Raw genomic sequence first — 16,729 nt, forward strand, 5'->3', positions numbered from 1 at the left:
GCAGTATCCCAATATTTTTTTTATAATCTTATTTATAGTTTTTCCTTTAACATCCATAAGTGCTTAGTGAACATTGTATTGTCTGGGTCGATGTACTTTATACGCAATATTAATAATAATATGGTGTTTAGGTATGCATAATCTTTCAACGTCTAACATTTACGTATATATAGTAATTATACTGTATTCTATTATGTATCAGTATACATATTATTTTCCCAATTTCTACTTTCTACATCTATTTTCTAATCCTTAATGAAACAATTACCACATTGGGCCGTGGATAGCTCAGGCTGTTAGGAGCCTGTTATTAGAACACAATAGCCTGCAATTACTGCAGGTTCAAGCCCGGCCCAAGGTTGACTCAGCCTTCCATCCTTTATAAGATAGGTAAAATGAGGACCCAGATTGTTGGGGGGGCAATAAGTTGACTTTGTAAATATACAAATAGAATGAGACTATTGCCTTATACACTGTAAGCTGCCCTGAGACTTCGGAAAAGGGCGGGATATAAATGTAAATAAAAAAAAATAATTAAGAAGTATTCTAGAGGGGTGAAATGCTCCCAGTTCAGACCGGATCGCATACTCAGATAGCAATGGGGGCGGGTAGTTCGGAGAACCAGTAGCAAAAATCCCTGCCTACCCCCCCCCTCAATTCCCACCCAATCGCCCGGTCCCCACTTGCCTACTTGCTGCTTCTTTCGAGTCGCTCCTGCCTTGCTTTGCTTTGGCTGCTGCAATCAATTGCATCAGCTAACAACTGAATCTGCCTGTCTGCAATCCATCTCATCGGTGAGCAACTCAATCTGCCTGCCTTGTCCCTTGAATGTGTAAGTAATTGGAGAGGAGCTTTAAAAAATAGTTAATTGGGGTTTTTATAAAGGGTTTTATTTTTTTTAGACATAGCAATTAACTTTAAACTGCTAAGTCTAAATTTAAAAGGAAGTTTTAAATTTAACTGCTTTTATTTAAAAATATAAATAAAATAAAATAATAAAATATTTGTGCAGCTTTCTGAGATTTGGTGTGTTTCTATAGTGTTTCACTCTAACTACACAAACCCACAAAATATCACAAAGCTGTATGTAGCATTTTGTGTATGTGTGAGTCAGTTGTGTTGCATTGTGTGTATGTAAAGTGTGAAAGTTGATTTTTGAGCTTTTTGTGCCTGTGTGAGGTTCCTGCTTGTTGCAGGGGCCATTTTGGGTGAACTGCAGCTGCTTTTACATTGTGTGTGAGTCAATTGTGTTGTGTTGTGTTATGTGTGTGTAAAGTGTGAAAGTTGGTTTTTGGTACTTCTTATTGTTTTGTATATTTTGCTTATTATTTTTATTATTTAATGTTATTGGCCATGCCCACCCAATCATCTGACCATCAAGCCACACCCACCACTTAAGCCACACCCACAGAACTGGTAGAGAAAATTTTTAGATTTCACCCCTGGTATTCTATATCTATCCATCATCTCTTGCTCTTTTTAGTATTTCAACTCCTATTGACTTTTTGTCAAACCTCCGATTGTATCTCCTTACAGCACTCATATTTAGTCTAAGTATTTCATCTGCCTGAACACCTATCTCTTGCTGCTGAATCTCTTGCTGCTGAATCCCTAGAGCACCTGTCAGTAACTCTTCCATCACTTCTGGGAAATCTTTCTCTTTATTCTCTTCTACATTTTGACCTCTTAAAGAGTAATCTACCTGTTCTATTTTAGGAATTATTACTATCTCTTCTATGTCTTTATCTGCTTGTGTCATTTGTTGATTTATCTCCTCTATTCTTTCCTCAGCTCCTTCTGATTTCTCCTCTACTTTCTAAATTTTTTGTTCATCTTTCATTGTCATTTGCTGAGGGTTTTCTAGTCTCACATCTGTATCTTGCATCAATTTCATCATCTATGATACCTTATCATAGTTTCCTGAATACATTGAAACATCAATAGTATTTCTTTTTGAAATGTATTTTTCACCTGTTGAAACACTTTGCATTAATTTAATAGGCTGAGAGTTATTCAATAATCCACCAAGATCCCAATGTCCCAATTGCCTAGAAACACCAAAAAACCCCAATATTAGTAAAATTTGCTCAATCCTGGAACTGTTCCCCAAAGTCCACAAAATTTATAGTTATCCAAATTTATAAATCTTGTTTAATTTTACTTCTTTCTTCTTTTGCCTTATAGAATGTTCTATCAGATAGTATTAATAATCCAGAACAGCCCACCAAATTTCCCCAAATCTCATTAATCCACAGAGTCAAGTATTCAGTTTCAAGGGTAATTCTTGTTAATTATAGTCCACACTGCCTTAAAAATTTTAAAGGCTCACCAGTTACTTCCAAGAAGCCAGAAAGCAAATAGATATGGAACCAAAATAAAAAGGCCTTCCTTTCTTCTTCTCCTTGTTTTCTTTCTGTTATCAATCCTCATTTTCTGTCAAGGTCTTTACCCACCATGTAATAGTAAAGTATCTTTTCTCACCAGTAGATGGCATCCTCACTTTAAGTTCCAGCATTAAATGAAGCTAAGATAGAACAGCTGGTTGTCAAAAGATCGAGAGACAAAAACAATTTTTCTTTATATGATTTCTCCCAATAATCAGACAGTATTATCTACAAATTAAATCACTTTTCACAATACTACAAGTTCCAATCTGGTATTTCTATATAGCTTTCCATTAAAATTTGTTTCTCTTTTGGGTCTGTTATCTACCTCCATGTGTTAATGCTTTCTCAACAGATTTTTTAAAAAAATCTTATATTTGGGTTTAAGTCTCTAATATAGAAGTTGAAAATCGTCTCACCCACTTCCAATACTCTGTTCATGAACTGCTCCAGCTCATAATTTTCTTGTCCTGGTTATAACAGCTTTGGTCTGGCCATAATGGCCATCATCTCTGCTGCCAGTCAAGAGGGTTTCTTTGGATTAAGCGAGAAAATTGCTGTTTCCTCGCAGTTGACAAAGGGTTCCTCCTATCTTCGCTACCCCGCCAGGGTTGCTTTGATCCCATAGGATCTCCTGGCAACCAGGTATCAGCTGGGTTTCACGGAGCCCGCTGGCCCATGTCCCTCCTGCTGCGACGCCAACCAGTCAATCCGCAGTATCCCAATATTTGAGGGGCTACCATAAAAAGAGAGAGAGAGTCATTCTATCTTCAAAAGTAGCAGAGGGCAAGACAAGAAGCAATGGATGGAAACTAATCAAGGAGAGAAGCAACTGAGACTAAGAATGAATTTTCTAAATTGAGAACAATAAACCAGAGGGTGCTTTAGAAATTATGGGTGCTCCATCACTAGAGGCTTTTAAGAGGAGACTGGACAGCAACTTGCCTGGAATGGTATAGGGTCTCCTGCTTGAGCAGAGGGTTAGATTAGAAGACTTCCAAGATCCAACTCTGTTATTCTGTTCTGTCTGTATCATGTTTTTGTTAGCATCTTTGTCTTTGTTTATTAATTCTGAAAACTGCTAATGCCCCACATTTTTAGTTTACTTGTAAAAAGTTCAATTCCCTTTACAGGGTCTGCAAAATCAGAACTAAGTCATCTGCAAAAATTCTTAACATGTTTTTTAATCTTTATGCATGCAATCGTTTCATCTTGTCTTATGCCTTTATGTAATATTTCAAGAACTGAAAAACAACAACAAGAAGAGGGGTCAGTAGGCAATCTTGTCTTCTTCTTTTTTAAATCTCAATAATTTGGTTATGTATCTATTTACAAATATGTATAGGCAAGCTTTTCTGTGGTTGAAGGATACACAATTTAAAACACCCAAACAATTAATAATGGAGGCTTTTAAGAAGAGACTGGACAGCCACTTGTCTGGAATGGTATAGGATTTCCTGCTTGAGCAGGGGGTTGGACTAGAAAACCTCCAAGATCCCTTCCAACTCTGTTATTCTGTTTATTCTGTTTATTCTGTTCAAGTCTGTCAAGATTCTTCTGAATATGGAGTCTATTGTCCAAAGTGTTAGCAATTTTAATTAATTTTTTTTGTTATACTATGTTTTTTTTAAATTTCATTTTGTCACAACAGTATACACAAACATCGACATAAAAAAACAACACATCATAAAAGAAATATATATATATATAAACAAAAGTATGCAACGGCTATGTTAATTGGATATAATAGGACAGGAACGGTAGGCACTTTTGTGCTCTTATGCACGCCCAACTTGATGTCTTTTGCAAATCTGATGAATTCCCCTTGTATCCCCTCATCTAGATAATTTATGAAAGTGTTGAAGAACACTGGACCCAAAACAGAACCTTTAGATATGCCATTACATTCTTCTTTCCATATAGATGTAGTTCTACTGAGGACTATTAATCCATTTATCAAATCCCCTACTGATGTCCAAGTATAATGTGTCCACAGTATTTCCCTGATGTGTTAATTACTTAAATCAAAAAAGGCAATAAGGCTTATCTAGCATGATATGTTTTTAACAAACCCATGCTGGCTTCTATTAATTTCCTTATTCATTTCTACTTAATTATCTTTCCTAAGATTTTGCAAAATATTAATGTCAAGCCATTTGGTCTGAAATTTCTTGATGTTTATAGTAACAAATTTTTGTTTTCAACTTTTTATTTTCAAGTTTGTATTCATTTACTCATTTAAAATTGCTTCTTTTAAAGTATGTGATATAATCTGAGATAATTACATAGTAATCTTTTTATGTAGGAAACCAACATTTTTATTTTAGTTACGTTTCATAAACAGTTCAATTTTTTTGTAGGATGGTTGCATCCATTTCTATCTTCTTAATTTTATCATTGCAAACTGTTATATAAAGATGATTGTAGCTGTAATTTTTAATTATAATGGGGTTTTAAAATTTATGCCAGGAATCAATGCTAAAAAAAAAAGTTTAATAGGATTAAATCAGATCACATAATTCTTAATTGTATGTCTATATAATTCATAGAACAAATTATTTTTCATAAGTCACAATATAATTAGACAAATGGTTGGAAAATGTGCAGTAGTTACTGAAGAAGCTATGGATAAATTTACAGTGATATTATAATGCATCATGCAGACAATTTTATTTTCCAATTAATTTACTTCTGTAGTCTCTCTCTCTCTCTTGCTTTACATGTTTTTATTTTATTTCAAACAAAGTTAAAATACAAAAGTAAAAAAAAATCCAAAAAGGAAAAGAGAAGAAAAAAATACCACAAAACACAGGACAACCAAAGCATTAAAAAGATGCATCAAAAAAGGACATTATACAGATATTACCCCTCTAGCTGAATACTGATTAATATATTATTACATTAGCTCACACCCCTTGCAAAACTGCCCTCCAAACATTTTTAAATTAGTATGTCTATCTGCAACTTGTTCACCTGCTTTCTATGTTATATTAATGAACAAAACAAGAAAAACTATTACTGAAGCAAAACAATATTAAAATTTCAAAATTCTCTCTTAACAGACTATTATTGTAATCCACATCAGTGTTGGGGTTCAAAATTTTTTAGTACGGGTTCTGTGGGTGTGGCTTGGTGGGCATGGCATGGCTTGATGGACGTGGCTTGGTGGGTGTACCAGGGGACAGATGCTGAAAAATCTCCATTCCCTCCCCACTCCAGGGGAAGGTTACTGCAAAATTCCCATTTCCTCCCAATCAGCTGGGACTCAGGAAGCAGAGCATAGATAGGAGCGGGGCCAGTCAGAGGTGGTATATACTGGTTCTCCGAACTACTCAAAATTTCCGCTACCAGTTCTCCAGAACTGATCAGAACCTGCTGAATACCACCTCTGATCCATATGTAGAAAATTTATCATGGCATCTTATCTATCCCAAATCATCCCAAAAGTTATAAACAAATCATCCTGAGTCAAATATCCAGCCTATTTCTTAATATCATTTCTAGTCAATTGTCATTTAATTAAATATAGTAAATTCAGTCTCCAAAGTAGATCTATCTTCTGATCAAATTGCAAACAAAAGTAATAGACAATTAACTGTAATAAATCTATCCAGTCTCTCTCAGACTTTGCAGAGTCTGTCTCTTTCCCTTGCAGTCAAAGCCATAAGGTTGAAAAAATGTACAGACTTGAACTTTAGAACAGCATGTGAAACTGGAACAGCAGATGAAATCCACTCCAGCTGTGAGATTATCTGTTTGATTTGGAACTGGTTCCAAGTCCTTTTGTGTATCTTCATCCACATCCAAAAATAAAGCTTCAGATGTTAACATTGTTTTAAGAATCATTAAAGTTTGATCAAGTTTTCGAGAGAGGAATCCAGCTAGGAGTTGCACATCTCCCCACCCTCCTTCCTTAGGTTTCAGAGACTGCTAAACCATCTTAATCTGTGAAATTTAACCAGGGAACAAAGAACAAAACAATAAATTTGCCTCTATATTTTAATCCAAGATTATAAGAAAAGTTCAGTGGAAATAAACTCCAGGTTTGCAAATTAAAAAATACAGAATCCAGTAGTGAGAGCCTGAGAACTCTTCACCACCACCCTGAATATGAACTGTGCTTTTCATACAGAAGAGACTATCCAGAATAATATGCATCAAAAGAAAAAAAAAAAGAGAAAAAACAGTTGAGTCCAGCAAGGGGTTGAAATAAATCAGCATCCAACCATTAATCAACTTTTACAATAATAAGCAAAATGAAATAATGAAATCCAAAAGTAAAAGTTAAAATTTCAACTAATTGGCAGGAAGATGGATATGCCCAATGACTTTTTGATCGCTTCCAGACGGAACTGGAATCTTCAACACCCGCCTTGCCACTGGGTCCGCAATCGCTCCAAAAGTCATCTTGGGTCACTCCTAAGTGGTCCCATTCAAAACAAGGGAGCACTACTGCCATTTAGAACTAGCTTTAGCAGTGAAATCAGCAGATAGCAATAGCAATAGCACTTAGACTTACATACTGTTTTACAGGGCTTTACAGTCCTCTCTAAGTCCATCAATTGTGTTGTAAATGTACCTTGATGAACATATCTTTTCTTTTATGTACACTGAGAGCATATGCAACAAGACAAATTCCTTGTATGTCCAATCACACTTGGCCAATAAAATTCTATTCTATTCTATTCTATTCTATTCTAAGTGGTTTACAGAGTCAGCATATTGCCCTCAACAATCTGGATTCTCATTTTACCCACCTCGAGCTTTTTCATTAAAAAAATAAACAGAAGTTCACATATTATATATTTTACAAATCCAGGTGGAAATCTTTTCCCAAAAGGGACTTGTCCTTATGGAAAAATTCCATCTACTCCTCTTTTGTCTACCAAAAAAACTCTGAAAGCTATAAAAATTCCCCCTCCTCAACTAATTCATTATGCTATCAATTTTACCATTATTTTCAGTATAAAACCCAAAAAGAATCAGAAGTATATTGAGATGATGTTGGTGCCAAAACTAAATGTTTTATATGAGAATGGTAGCCCAATCCACTACTTAATCATAAATCATTCTGATTTTCACTGCTCATGAATGATGTATATACATAACAACTTTTTGAATTTCAGAAAGTTGAAGTATAACTAATATGGATTGGTGTTATGTATGGGTGGCCTGTGTGAGAAGCAATAAAATATTGCTCAGATTATTTTAAAGAAATGGCAAGCATGTGTATTATGAAGATTATAGAAACTCTTACCGTTCCTTTGCTTAGTCAATTTATGACATCTTATTTTAAATCATTAATTAAAATATTTTTAACAGTATTCTTATTCCACTTGCACTTTTCAGTATCATAAAATATTTGATAAACAGTTCATTTTTTCTGCAGGACAATGGGAAGAGCATTTTATAAATAATTTTATGGACACAATATTAGGAAAATTGCACAAGACTTGTGACAGAAAGCATCAGTGGAAAATTGTCTACCATAATTTCCTGTGATGACCTAGGTATGCACTCTGTTCTGGTATGCTAGGAAAAAGAGAAACACTTTTACGCTCTTATACAGCAGTTCTACTGAGGAGGGAACAGGAAGTTAATAGGGGCTAAGCTGATTGGCAGGAATAAGTGAAGAGAAGCTGGCTGGCTACGCATGTTGGACCTCCTGATAGTCTGCTTCTTCCAAAGTGTTGAAAGGGAAAAAAAACCCACACAAGACTGTTGAAGTCTTTAGATAATCTCCTACTAGTTTGAGAAATTGGCAGCAAAATGTGGAGAAGATTAGAGACAAAGCTGCACAGTCAGACAAAAGCTTTAGTATCTGTAAAATGAAGGGTTAACCTAAAAAGCTTGGCACAAGAAGTTTATTTTTATTTATTTATTTTATTTTGACACAACAGTATACACAAACAATTGTCATAGATAAAACAACATGTATTGAAGAAAATATATAAGTAAAAAATATGCATCAATAATATTAATTTGATATAATGAAGGGAACAATAGGACAGGAACGGTAGTCACTATTGTGCTCTTATGCACGCCCCTTATAGTCCTCTTAGGAATGGGGTGAGGTCAATACTAGACAGTTTTTGGTTGAAGATTTTGGGATTTTGAGTAGAGACTATGGAGTCAGGTAGTGAGTTCCAAGCATTAACAACTCTGTTACAGAAGTCATATTTTCTGCAATCAAGTTTGAAGCGGTTGACATTTAGAATCTATTTTTTGCCCTTGTAATATTGTGATTGAAGCTGAAGTAGTCTTTTATAGGAAGGATATTGCTATAGATGATTTTGTGTGTTAAACACAGGACATGTCGGAGTCGACCGAGTTGTAAGTTTTCTAATCCCAGGATTTCAAGTCTGTTGGTATAAGGTATTTTGTTGTTTTCGGAGGAGTGAAGAACTCTTCTAGTGAAATATTTCTGGACTCGTTCTATTGTATTTATGTCAGAGATGAGGTATGGGTTCCAGACGGATGAGCTGTATTCAAGAATAGGTCTGGCAAATGTTTTGTATGCTCTGGTTAGTAGTGTAGAGTTTTTAGAAAAGAAGCTGTGTAGAATTAGGTTTACAACTCTTAGGGCCTTTTTTGCTATGTAGTTGCAGTGGGCTTTGGCATTAAGGTCATTTGATATGAGAACTCCAAGATCTTTGACAGGGTGGAGGTCGTCAGTTAGGTAATGTCCATTAAGTTTGTACTTGATGTTAGGGTACTTTTTTCCAATATGTAAGATTGAGCATTTGCTGGTTGAGATTTGGAGTTGCCAAGTTTTAGACCAATCAGAAATTAAGTCAAGATCTTCTTGAAGGGTAGAAGTATTATTAGTGGTATTAAATAGTTTGACATCATCAGCAAAGAGAACACAATAACTTGAGATGAGGTCACAGAGATCATTTATATATAGTATGAAGAGTGTTGGTCCAAGAACACTACCTTGGGGAACGCCACTTTTGACAGGAACAGGATTTGATATAGCGTTGCCAATTTTGACCATTGTTGTCTATTTGACAGGAAGGCATTTATCCAATTGTGAAGACTGCATTCCTATTCTTTTACAACTGAAAAAGGCAAAATTCTTGTTTAACTTAATTGAGTTTAACTGTTAATTGAGTACTGTATAATTAGCTTTACTTACTTTCATCTGAAAATGAACGTAGAAACTTGCAACTACCTCTGTTATGAAGAAATAGAAAAAAAATTCTAAGAAAAAAAGGCTAATACTTTCCCAAGGAACCCTTTGTAACAAGGAACTTCTGCACTCTAAAAAAACTATGACCACAATTGAGCCTAAAATTTATGTTGTTAAATGAGAAGATTGTTCAGTGTTGCCCATTTTATGACTTTTCTCAGTTGTTAAGTGAATCTTATATTAGTAACATTTGTTAAGTGAATCTTATATTAGTAACACGATTATTAAGTGAATCTGGTTTCCCCATTGATTTTACTTATCAGAAGGTTGCAGAAGGGAATCACATGACTCCAAGACACTGCAACTGTTATAAATGGGAGTCAATTGTGAAACATCTGAATGTAAATCATGTAACTATGGGGATGCTGCAACAGTCATAAATAGAAAAATGGTTATAAGACACCTTTTTCAGTGCTGTTGTAACTTCAAACAGTCACTAAATGAATTGTTGTAAGTCAAGGTGTACCTGTACAGTGTTTTTATAGTGCAGCACAATACTTTGGATTTGAAGGCAAAAAGTGCTTCTGAGATATGAATTGCAAATTGTCACATACAACTTTAAAAAAAAAAAAACTCATCTTGTCCAGGATTGCACTGCAGCTATACAGAGCAGACACATAATATTGGGGGGAAAACAAACCCTTATTTTAAGGAATTGCAAGCAGATATCACAAAAATGTGCTATGTGTTCCAAAGCATATTTTTGCCTTTAAATTTGAAGCCCTGAAAAGCTACAATGCTAGATTTAACTTCCATTTCATTGACAAAGACTGATTGCAAGTAAAATTATTAATAAATTATCAGAAAACCAAAATTTTAACATTTGCTTGACATCATAGTAGAATCCATAAATGGCAAATCAATTAACTATTACTGGACTTAAATTTTGTGCTTGTAATGTTGGATAAGAGACAGTAGATTTATGTATTATATAAAATCATTTGGCACCTTTTTCTTAAGAAGACTTGTTGTTTTGCAACATTTGATTTAGGTGGTTATATTGTTAATATTTTGAATGCTATCAAAATAAAAGAACAAAGGAGACCAAAACTTTCACCTTCTTTCCTAGTTTCCTCTGTGCAATCAGATCAACCCGGCAAGTTTGAGTTTCTGCAGACTAAATTAAGAACAATACGTTGTTAAATCTGGAATCTCAGTACCCTACAGCTTATCTAATTTTAATATGGGGTTTCAATGCTAGACCAGTGTCTGATTACAGTACTTTATTTTCTTCTCATCTATAAACTTGAGACTTGCATCAATCATGATAGTTGTTCTAATGATCCTAAATTTAATTTCCCTGGTATTTGTTTAACCCAGAGGGTGACTCATCTTGCTCTTACTATGTTGAATGGCTAAGGGTTATGAAATTAGCATTTTCAACCAACTAGTGAGTTTAGATTGATTTCTAGTTGTAGATCTAGTACCTTTGAGGTCTCTGATATTTTCCTCTTTATTGAGAATTTTTCTGTAAATTATTGAATTAAAACTGACCATTTACTCTTATACTTGAATCCATGTATATTCCAAATATCTGACTGTATTTTTCTTTGTAATACTTTATCAGCACAATGGTTACAATGATTATAGTGCTTAAATTGTATCCCCTCAGACCTTGAAGCTTAAAAGCACAGTGATTGATGTGTGTGATATCTCAAAAGCCAGGGTAACTTATCTTCTTCATGTGTACTGTATATGATAATCTGAGTGCAAATAAATTTATGTTTTGTAAGAGGAACTCTTTCCATGCTTGGTTTAATAAGCAGTGTTTCTGAGATTTAAAAAAAATGAACAAAGATATTATATCCCATATAGGCGTGCAAAATTTCCTCACAGCATCCAGAGAATTATCTGCTCAAAATATATTACATCTGTATCAGATAAGAAAAAGCAACTTGATCTGCAAAAGCAATGGATATTTTTATTCCCAAAATCTTCTTGATTGATGATATTAAAATCCAAGAAAAATATGTCAGGCATCTTGGATATCTTGGATAAGTGGATATCTTGAACATCTTGGATAATTTGTTTTATTCAACATATTGTATTGTACATTCAGAGCAGCAGTGGTGAAGACTCTTGCCTCCCACTCAGAAGGTTGAGAGTTCATTTCTAAGTAACAGTTGTTTCTTTCCTGGGCACAAAGGAAAAAAAAATCTGTGAATTCCAAGGAGGAGCCAGCTGGTGTCATCATGAATGGGTGTGCGAGTGGGATCTCTGTGGAGCACAGTCAGTTTCTGTTTGCCCAGGGGACTCCTTGGAGCCAAAGTTGCCCTGTATGGGCAGCGGGAGAAGAATAGAATAGAATAGAATTTTTTATTTTATTGGCCAAGTGTGATTGGACACACAAGGAATTTATCTTGGTGCATATGCTCTCAGTGTATATAAAAGAAAAGATACGTTCATCAAGGTACAACATTTACAACACAAATGATGGTCAATATATCAATATAAATCATAAGGATTGCCAGCAACAAAGTTACAGTCATACAGTCATAAGTAGAAAGAGATTGGTGATGGGAATGATGAGAAGATTAATAGTAGTGCAGATTTAGTAAATAGTTTGACAGTGTTGAGGGAATTATTTGTTTAGCAGAGTGATGGCCTTCGGGAAAAAACTGTTCTTGTGTCTTGTTGTTCAGGTGTGCAGTGCTCTATAGTGTCGTTTTGAGGGTAGTGTTCTCAAAGAAGTGTTCTCCGTTGTCATAAGCAGCTGGTGGTCTGTTTTGCTGGTGAGGAGTAATCCTTCCTGAAAGAAGGTGAAGAAGAAGATGGCCATTAATGGCCGAACCAAAGTGGTGCCAGCTGTTTGGAGCAAAAGTTGAGAAAGCAGAAGAAAGCATTGGAATGGACTTGGAGAAAGTTTTTTCCAACTTCCACCAAAGGGAGTGGATTTCCCTATGCTGATTTAAGAAGAAAGGGGGACTCCAGAGAGAAGGAGGGAAGGGAACTTCTCCCTCTGCCCCACATTTGAAGCAGCAAGGAAGAAATGCAGAGTAGTTACAGATCCATAATAACAAGGAGTGACGAGAGAGTTGTTGTTTATACATACACACTCTCTCTCTCTCTCTCTCTCTCACACACACACACACATCCCTGGATGTTAAAATAGGGAAAATGAAATGCCTCCCGCCCCTTTGCATTAACTTTTAAAGTACTATGAGAAGTGAAGAAAGGAGCAAGGAGGACATCTACTGGGTATAAAACTGAAGGATTGTGGAAGTGACAAACACCTCCCCTTTTTTCCCTTTCCCTTTCTCTTTTCCAAGATATTTTATAACCTTGGCTCCTGTGGTGGATTACAAATAACGTGGACTAAAGGCTAAGTGCTGCCTGTCTTATCTCTTTGGGATACTGAGGTATTAGAGGTTGACAATTTAACAGGCTCTATGGATTATAAATACTCTTGATGGACTTATACTACTATTGCACCGATAAAGCAGAATGTTAAGGACAAGTATAGTGGTCCTTCTTGGATTACAAATTTCTTATTATTATTCTGGTACTACTACTACTACTACTACTACTTATTTATTTATTAAACATAAAACTCAGTCAACTGAACATTCAAAACTGCATCACAAATACCATTGACTGGTGCTAATGGTTTATACGGGCTGCTGCCAGCATCCTAGGTATCAACCAAGTACCTTCTTAAGATGTACAATGTTCCAAGTAGTGCAGTTTTTTTGCAGTTCTGCTGGTGTTATTGTAGGAAGCTGCAATTTGTTGATGTATCTTATAAAATTCTTGGACATGGTGCCAAGTGCCCCAATGACAATGGGTATCACTGATACATGTTTCATCCATAGCCTTTTAGTTTCAATGACCAGGTCGTGATATTTCATGATTTTTCCAGTTCTTTTTCTTCTACTCTGGCATCTCCTGGTACCGCGATGTCAATAAATTGTAAGTTTCGGTTTCCAACAACCATGATATCTGGCATGTTGTGTCCCAAATAACGATTTTTCTTTATCATTTTTATTAACTTTTATTACTCTTATTACTTTATTATTATTCTATTATTATTTTCTCTTCTAATTGCATATAAAACATTGTGGATTAAAAAAAGAATGGCCTAAAGGGAGGACTGAAGTGGGATTGGATCTGAAAGCCTTTTCCCCCCTATACCTAGGTTAAGTGAGATTTGGGGCGCTGGAGGGTTATATACATGTTAAAAGGTGATTGGAAGTGTTGGATATTTAAAAAAAAATTGAGGTAAAATTGTTGAAGTAAAAAGCACTACAAACCTAATAAAGATAGGGTTAGGAAGGAAACCTTCCTCCACACCATCATCAGCTACCTCAAGTCCATCCAGTCAGAGGTCAATAGAAGATTTGTTCCAATTGGAGAGATCAAATCCATTTAAGGAATTGCAGACTATGCTCCAATCGATGCAGGAGAAAATGACAAAAAATCATGATGAAATGAAGAGGGAAATAGGAGAAGTGAGAAACGATATGAGTAACCCTATGCACGGTCACTCATGCTCTTGTTACATCTCGCCTGGACTACTGCAATGCTCTCTACATGGGGCTCCCCTTGAAGAGCACTCGGAGGCTCCAGTTAGTCCAGAATGCGGCTGCGCGGGCTATTGAGGGAGCAGTATGTAGCTCCCATGTAACACCTATCCTGCACAGACTGCACTGGCTACCTGTGGTCTTCCGGGTGCGCTTCAAGGTTTTGGTGACGACCTTTAAAGCGCTCCATGGCTTAGGACATATTTACGGGACCGTCTTCTGCCGGCTTCAATCTCCCAGCGACCGGTGCGTTCTCACAGAGAGGGACTCCTTAGGGTGCCGTCAGCCACACAATGTCGACTGGCGGCCCCCAGAGGGAGGGCCTTCTCTGTGGGGGCTCCTACCCTGTGGAACGAGCTTTCCCCTGGACTTCGACAATTGTCTGACCTTAGGACCTTTCACCGTGAACTTAAAACCTATTTGTTCCGTCTTGCTGGACTGGCTTGATCTTTTAAAAATTTTAATCTGATTAATTGGGGTTTTAAATTTTTAATAATTTATAGGGGGTAATTGTGTTTTAGTCTTGGCCAATTGAATGAGTTTTTTAAGGGTTGTTTTAATATTGTCTGTTTTTCTGTATTTTAACTGGCTATTCACCGCCCTGAGTCCTTCGGGAGAAAGGCAGTCTATAAATTAAATAATAATAATAATAATAATAATAATAATAATAATAATAATAATAATAATAATAATAATAATAATAATTGTTATTATTATTATTATTATTGGAGAATTAAAAGAAAAGATACAAAAGACAGATGAAAAGTTTGAAAATTTCCAGCAATTAATTGCACAGAATGAACAGAAAATACAGGAAATAGAAAAGAGTATGGAGAAAGAAGAAAAAAGAGTAGATGAAATAAATAATAGACTAATCCAGGCAAATAAAGAGTTAGAAACTACAGTAATATTGTTAGGGACAGAAAAAGCAGCTCATTATCTGAGATTGCAGAATATGGAAGGGGAGAAGGGGGAAGACTTATCAGATGTTATGGCAGAGTTACTAGCAAAGGCATTAGGGACAGAGAAAGAAGAGATGCTGATAGAAATCAATGAAACATATAGAATACATACAAACTATGCAAGGAGACACAAATTACCGAAGGAGGTGTACGTAAGATTTGTGAAGAAATCAATGAGGGACGACATGCTCCACAAGACAAGAGATGACCCAATACAATTCAAAGGGAAACAATTGATAGTTCTGAAATAGGTCTCAAGAAGAGTTAGAAAGTTGCAGAAACATTACCAATTTTTAACTATGTTGTTGATTAAGTACAACGTAAATTTCAGATGGTTGACCCTGGAAGGAATATTGGTCACATGGTGTGAAAAGAGACATAGATTGGACTCACTGGATAAAGCATTGGAGTTCCACAATCAGCATTTCGGTATGGAAGAGGGTTAGGGTTAGGATTAGGGTTAGGGTTAGGGCAGGGGTGAAATCTAAAAATTTTCCCTACCGGTTCTGTGGGCATGGCTTAATTGGTGGGCATGGCTTGGTGGTCAGATGACTGGGTGGGCATGGCCAATAACAATAAATAATAAAAATAAAAAACAAAGTATAAAAAAGCAATAAGAGGTACCAAAAACCAACTTTCACACTTTACACACACGCACACAACACAACACAACACAACTGACTCACACACAATGTAAAAGCAGCTGCACTTCACACTTCACACAGCCACAAAAAGCTCAAAAACCAACTTTCACACTTTACACACTCACAACACAATACAACTGACTCACACACAATGTAAAAGCAGCTGCACTTCAAACTTCACACAGCCACAAAAAGCTCAAAAATCAACTTTCACACTTTACAGACACACAACTCACACACACACACACACACACACACACACACACACACACACACACAATACCACATACAGCTTTCTGAGATTTTGTGTGTTTGTGTAGTTAGAGTGAAACACTACAGAAACACACCAAATCTCAGAAAGCTGCACAAATATTTTATTTTATTATTCCCAGAGTTCCTCAGCCAGACAGCATTAATCACTCAGTGGTGAAATAGATTAGCTAAGTTTAGATTAGTTCAGTCTGGTGCTAAAAGCGAAACTGGGGCTTTCCGGCTGTGAGAAAAGCCATGACGTCGATCAGTAATCAGGTAAGTGTCTTAGACTCTTTTAAAAGGAGTTTTTCTACATGTTTTCTACAGAAAACATGTTTTTTAAGGTTCTGCTGATGAGGAACTCAGGTGAGATCCCCAGAGTAGCCTTTAATTTTTTTTTTTTTAAGTTTAAAGGCTGCCAATGTCAGCTGAGGGGCGGAATCCTCACAGGCTTTTTTTTTACTTTTAAAGGCAGGTTTTGGCTGAAGCAAAACCTTCTTTTAAAAGTTAAAAAAAACCCTCCGCTGATGGTGCAGCTCAGCAGAGGCAGGGGGTGCGGGGCCAGGGATTTTTGCTACCGGTCCTCTGAACCAGCAACCACCATCGCTACCGGATCGCGGGAGCCCGTCCGATCTGGGAGCATTTCACCCCTGGGTTAGGGTTAGGGTTAGGGTTGTGAAAAAGAGAAAAGGGACCGAATAGAGAGCAACGGAGCAAGACCCAAAGAATCGAGAGAAATAAGAACAACCAGGACTATAAGACCCAGATATAGATA

The 16,729-nt window shown here is 36.1% G+C and overlaps 1 protein-coding gene across 2 annotated transcripts in view; it reads left to right on the forward strand.

Moving 5' to 3' along the window:
• GLIPR2 (GLI pathogenesis related 2) overlaps positions 1-16,729 on the forward strand; it is a 110,271-nt gene that overhangs the window by 58,114 nt on the left and 35,428 nt on the right. The window contains exon 5 of one of the 2 annotated variants that reach the window (XM_058180249.1): positions 6,040-6,241. The exons of the other annotated variant lie outside the window; for it this stretch is intronic. Coding sequence (XP_058036232.1) covers positions 6,040-6,197 — 158 coding nt within the window. The 3' untranslated portion in view covers positions 6,198-6,241. Of the gene's footprint in view, positions 1-6,039; positions 6,242-16,729 lie in introns of those variants that run through there. 2 annotated transcript variants of the gene reach the window in all.

Source organism: Ahaetulla prasina, chromosome 4 (assembly GCF_028640845.1).
Source record: "Ahaetulla prasina isolate Xishuangbanna chromosome 4, ASM2864084v1, whole genome shotgun sequence".
NCBI lineage: Eukaryota > Metazoa > Chordata > Lepidosauria > Squamata > Colubridae > Ahaetulla > Ahaetulla prasina.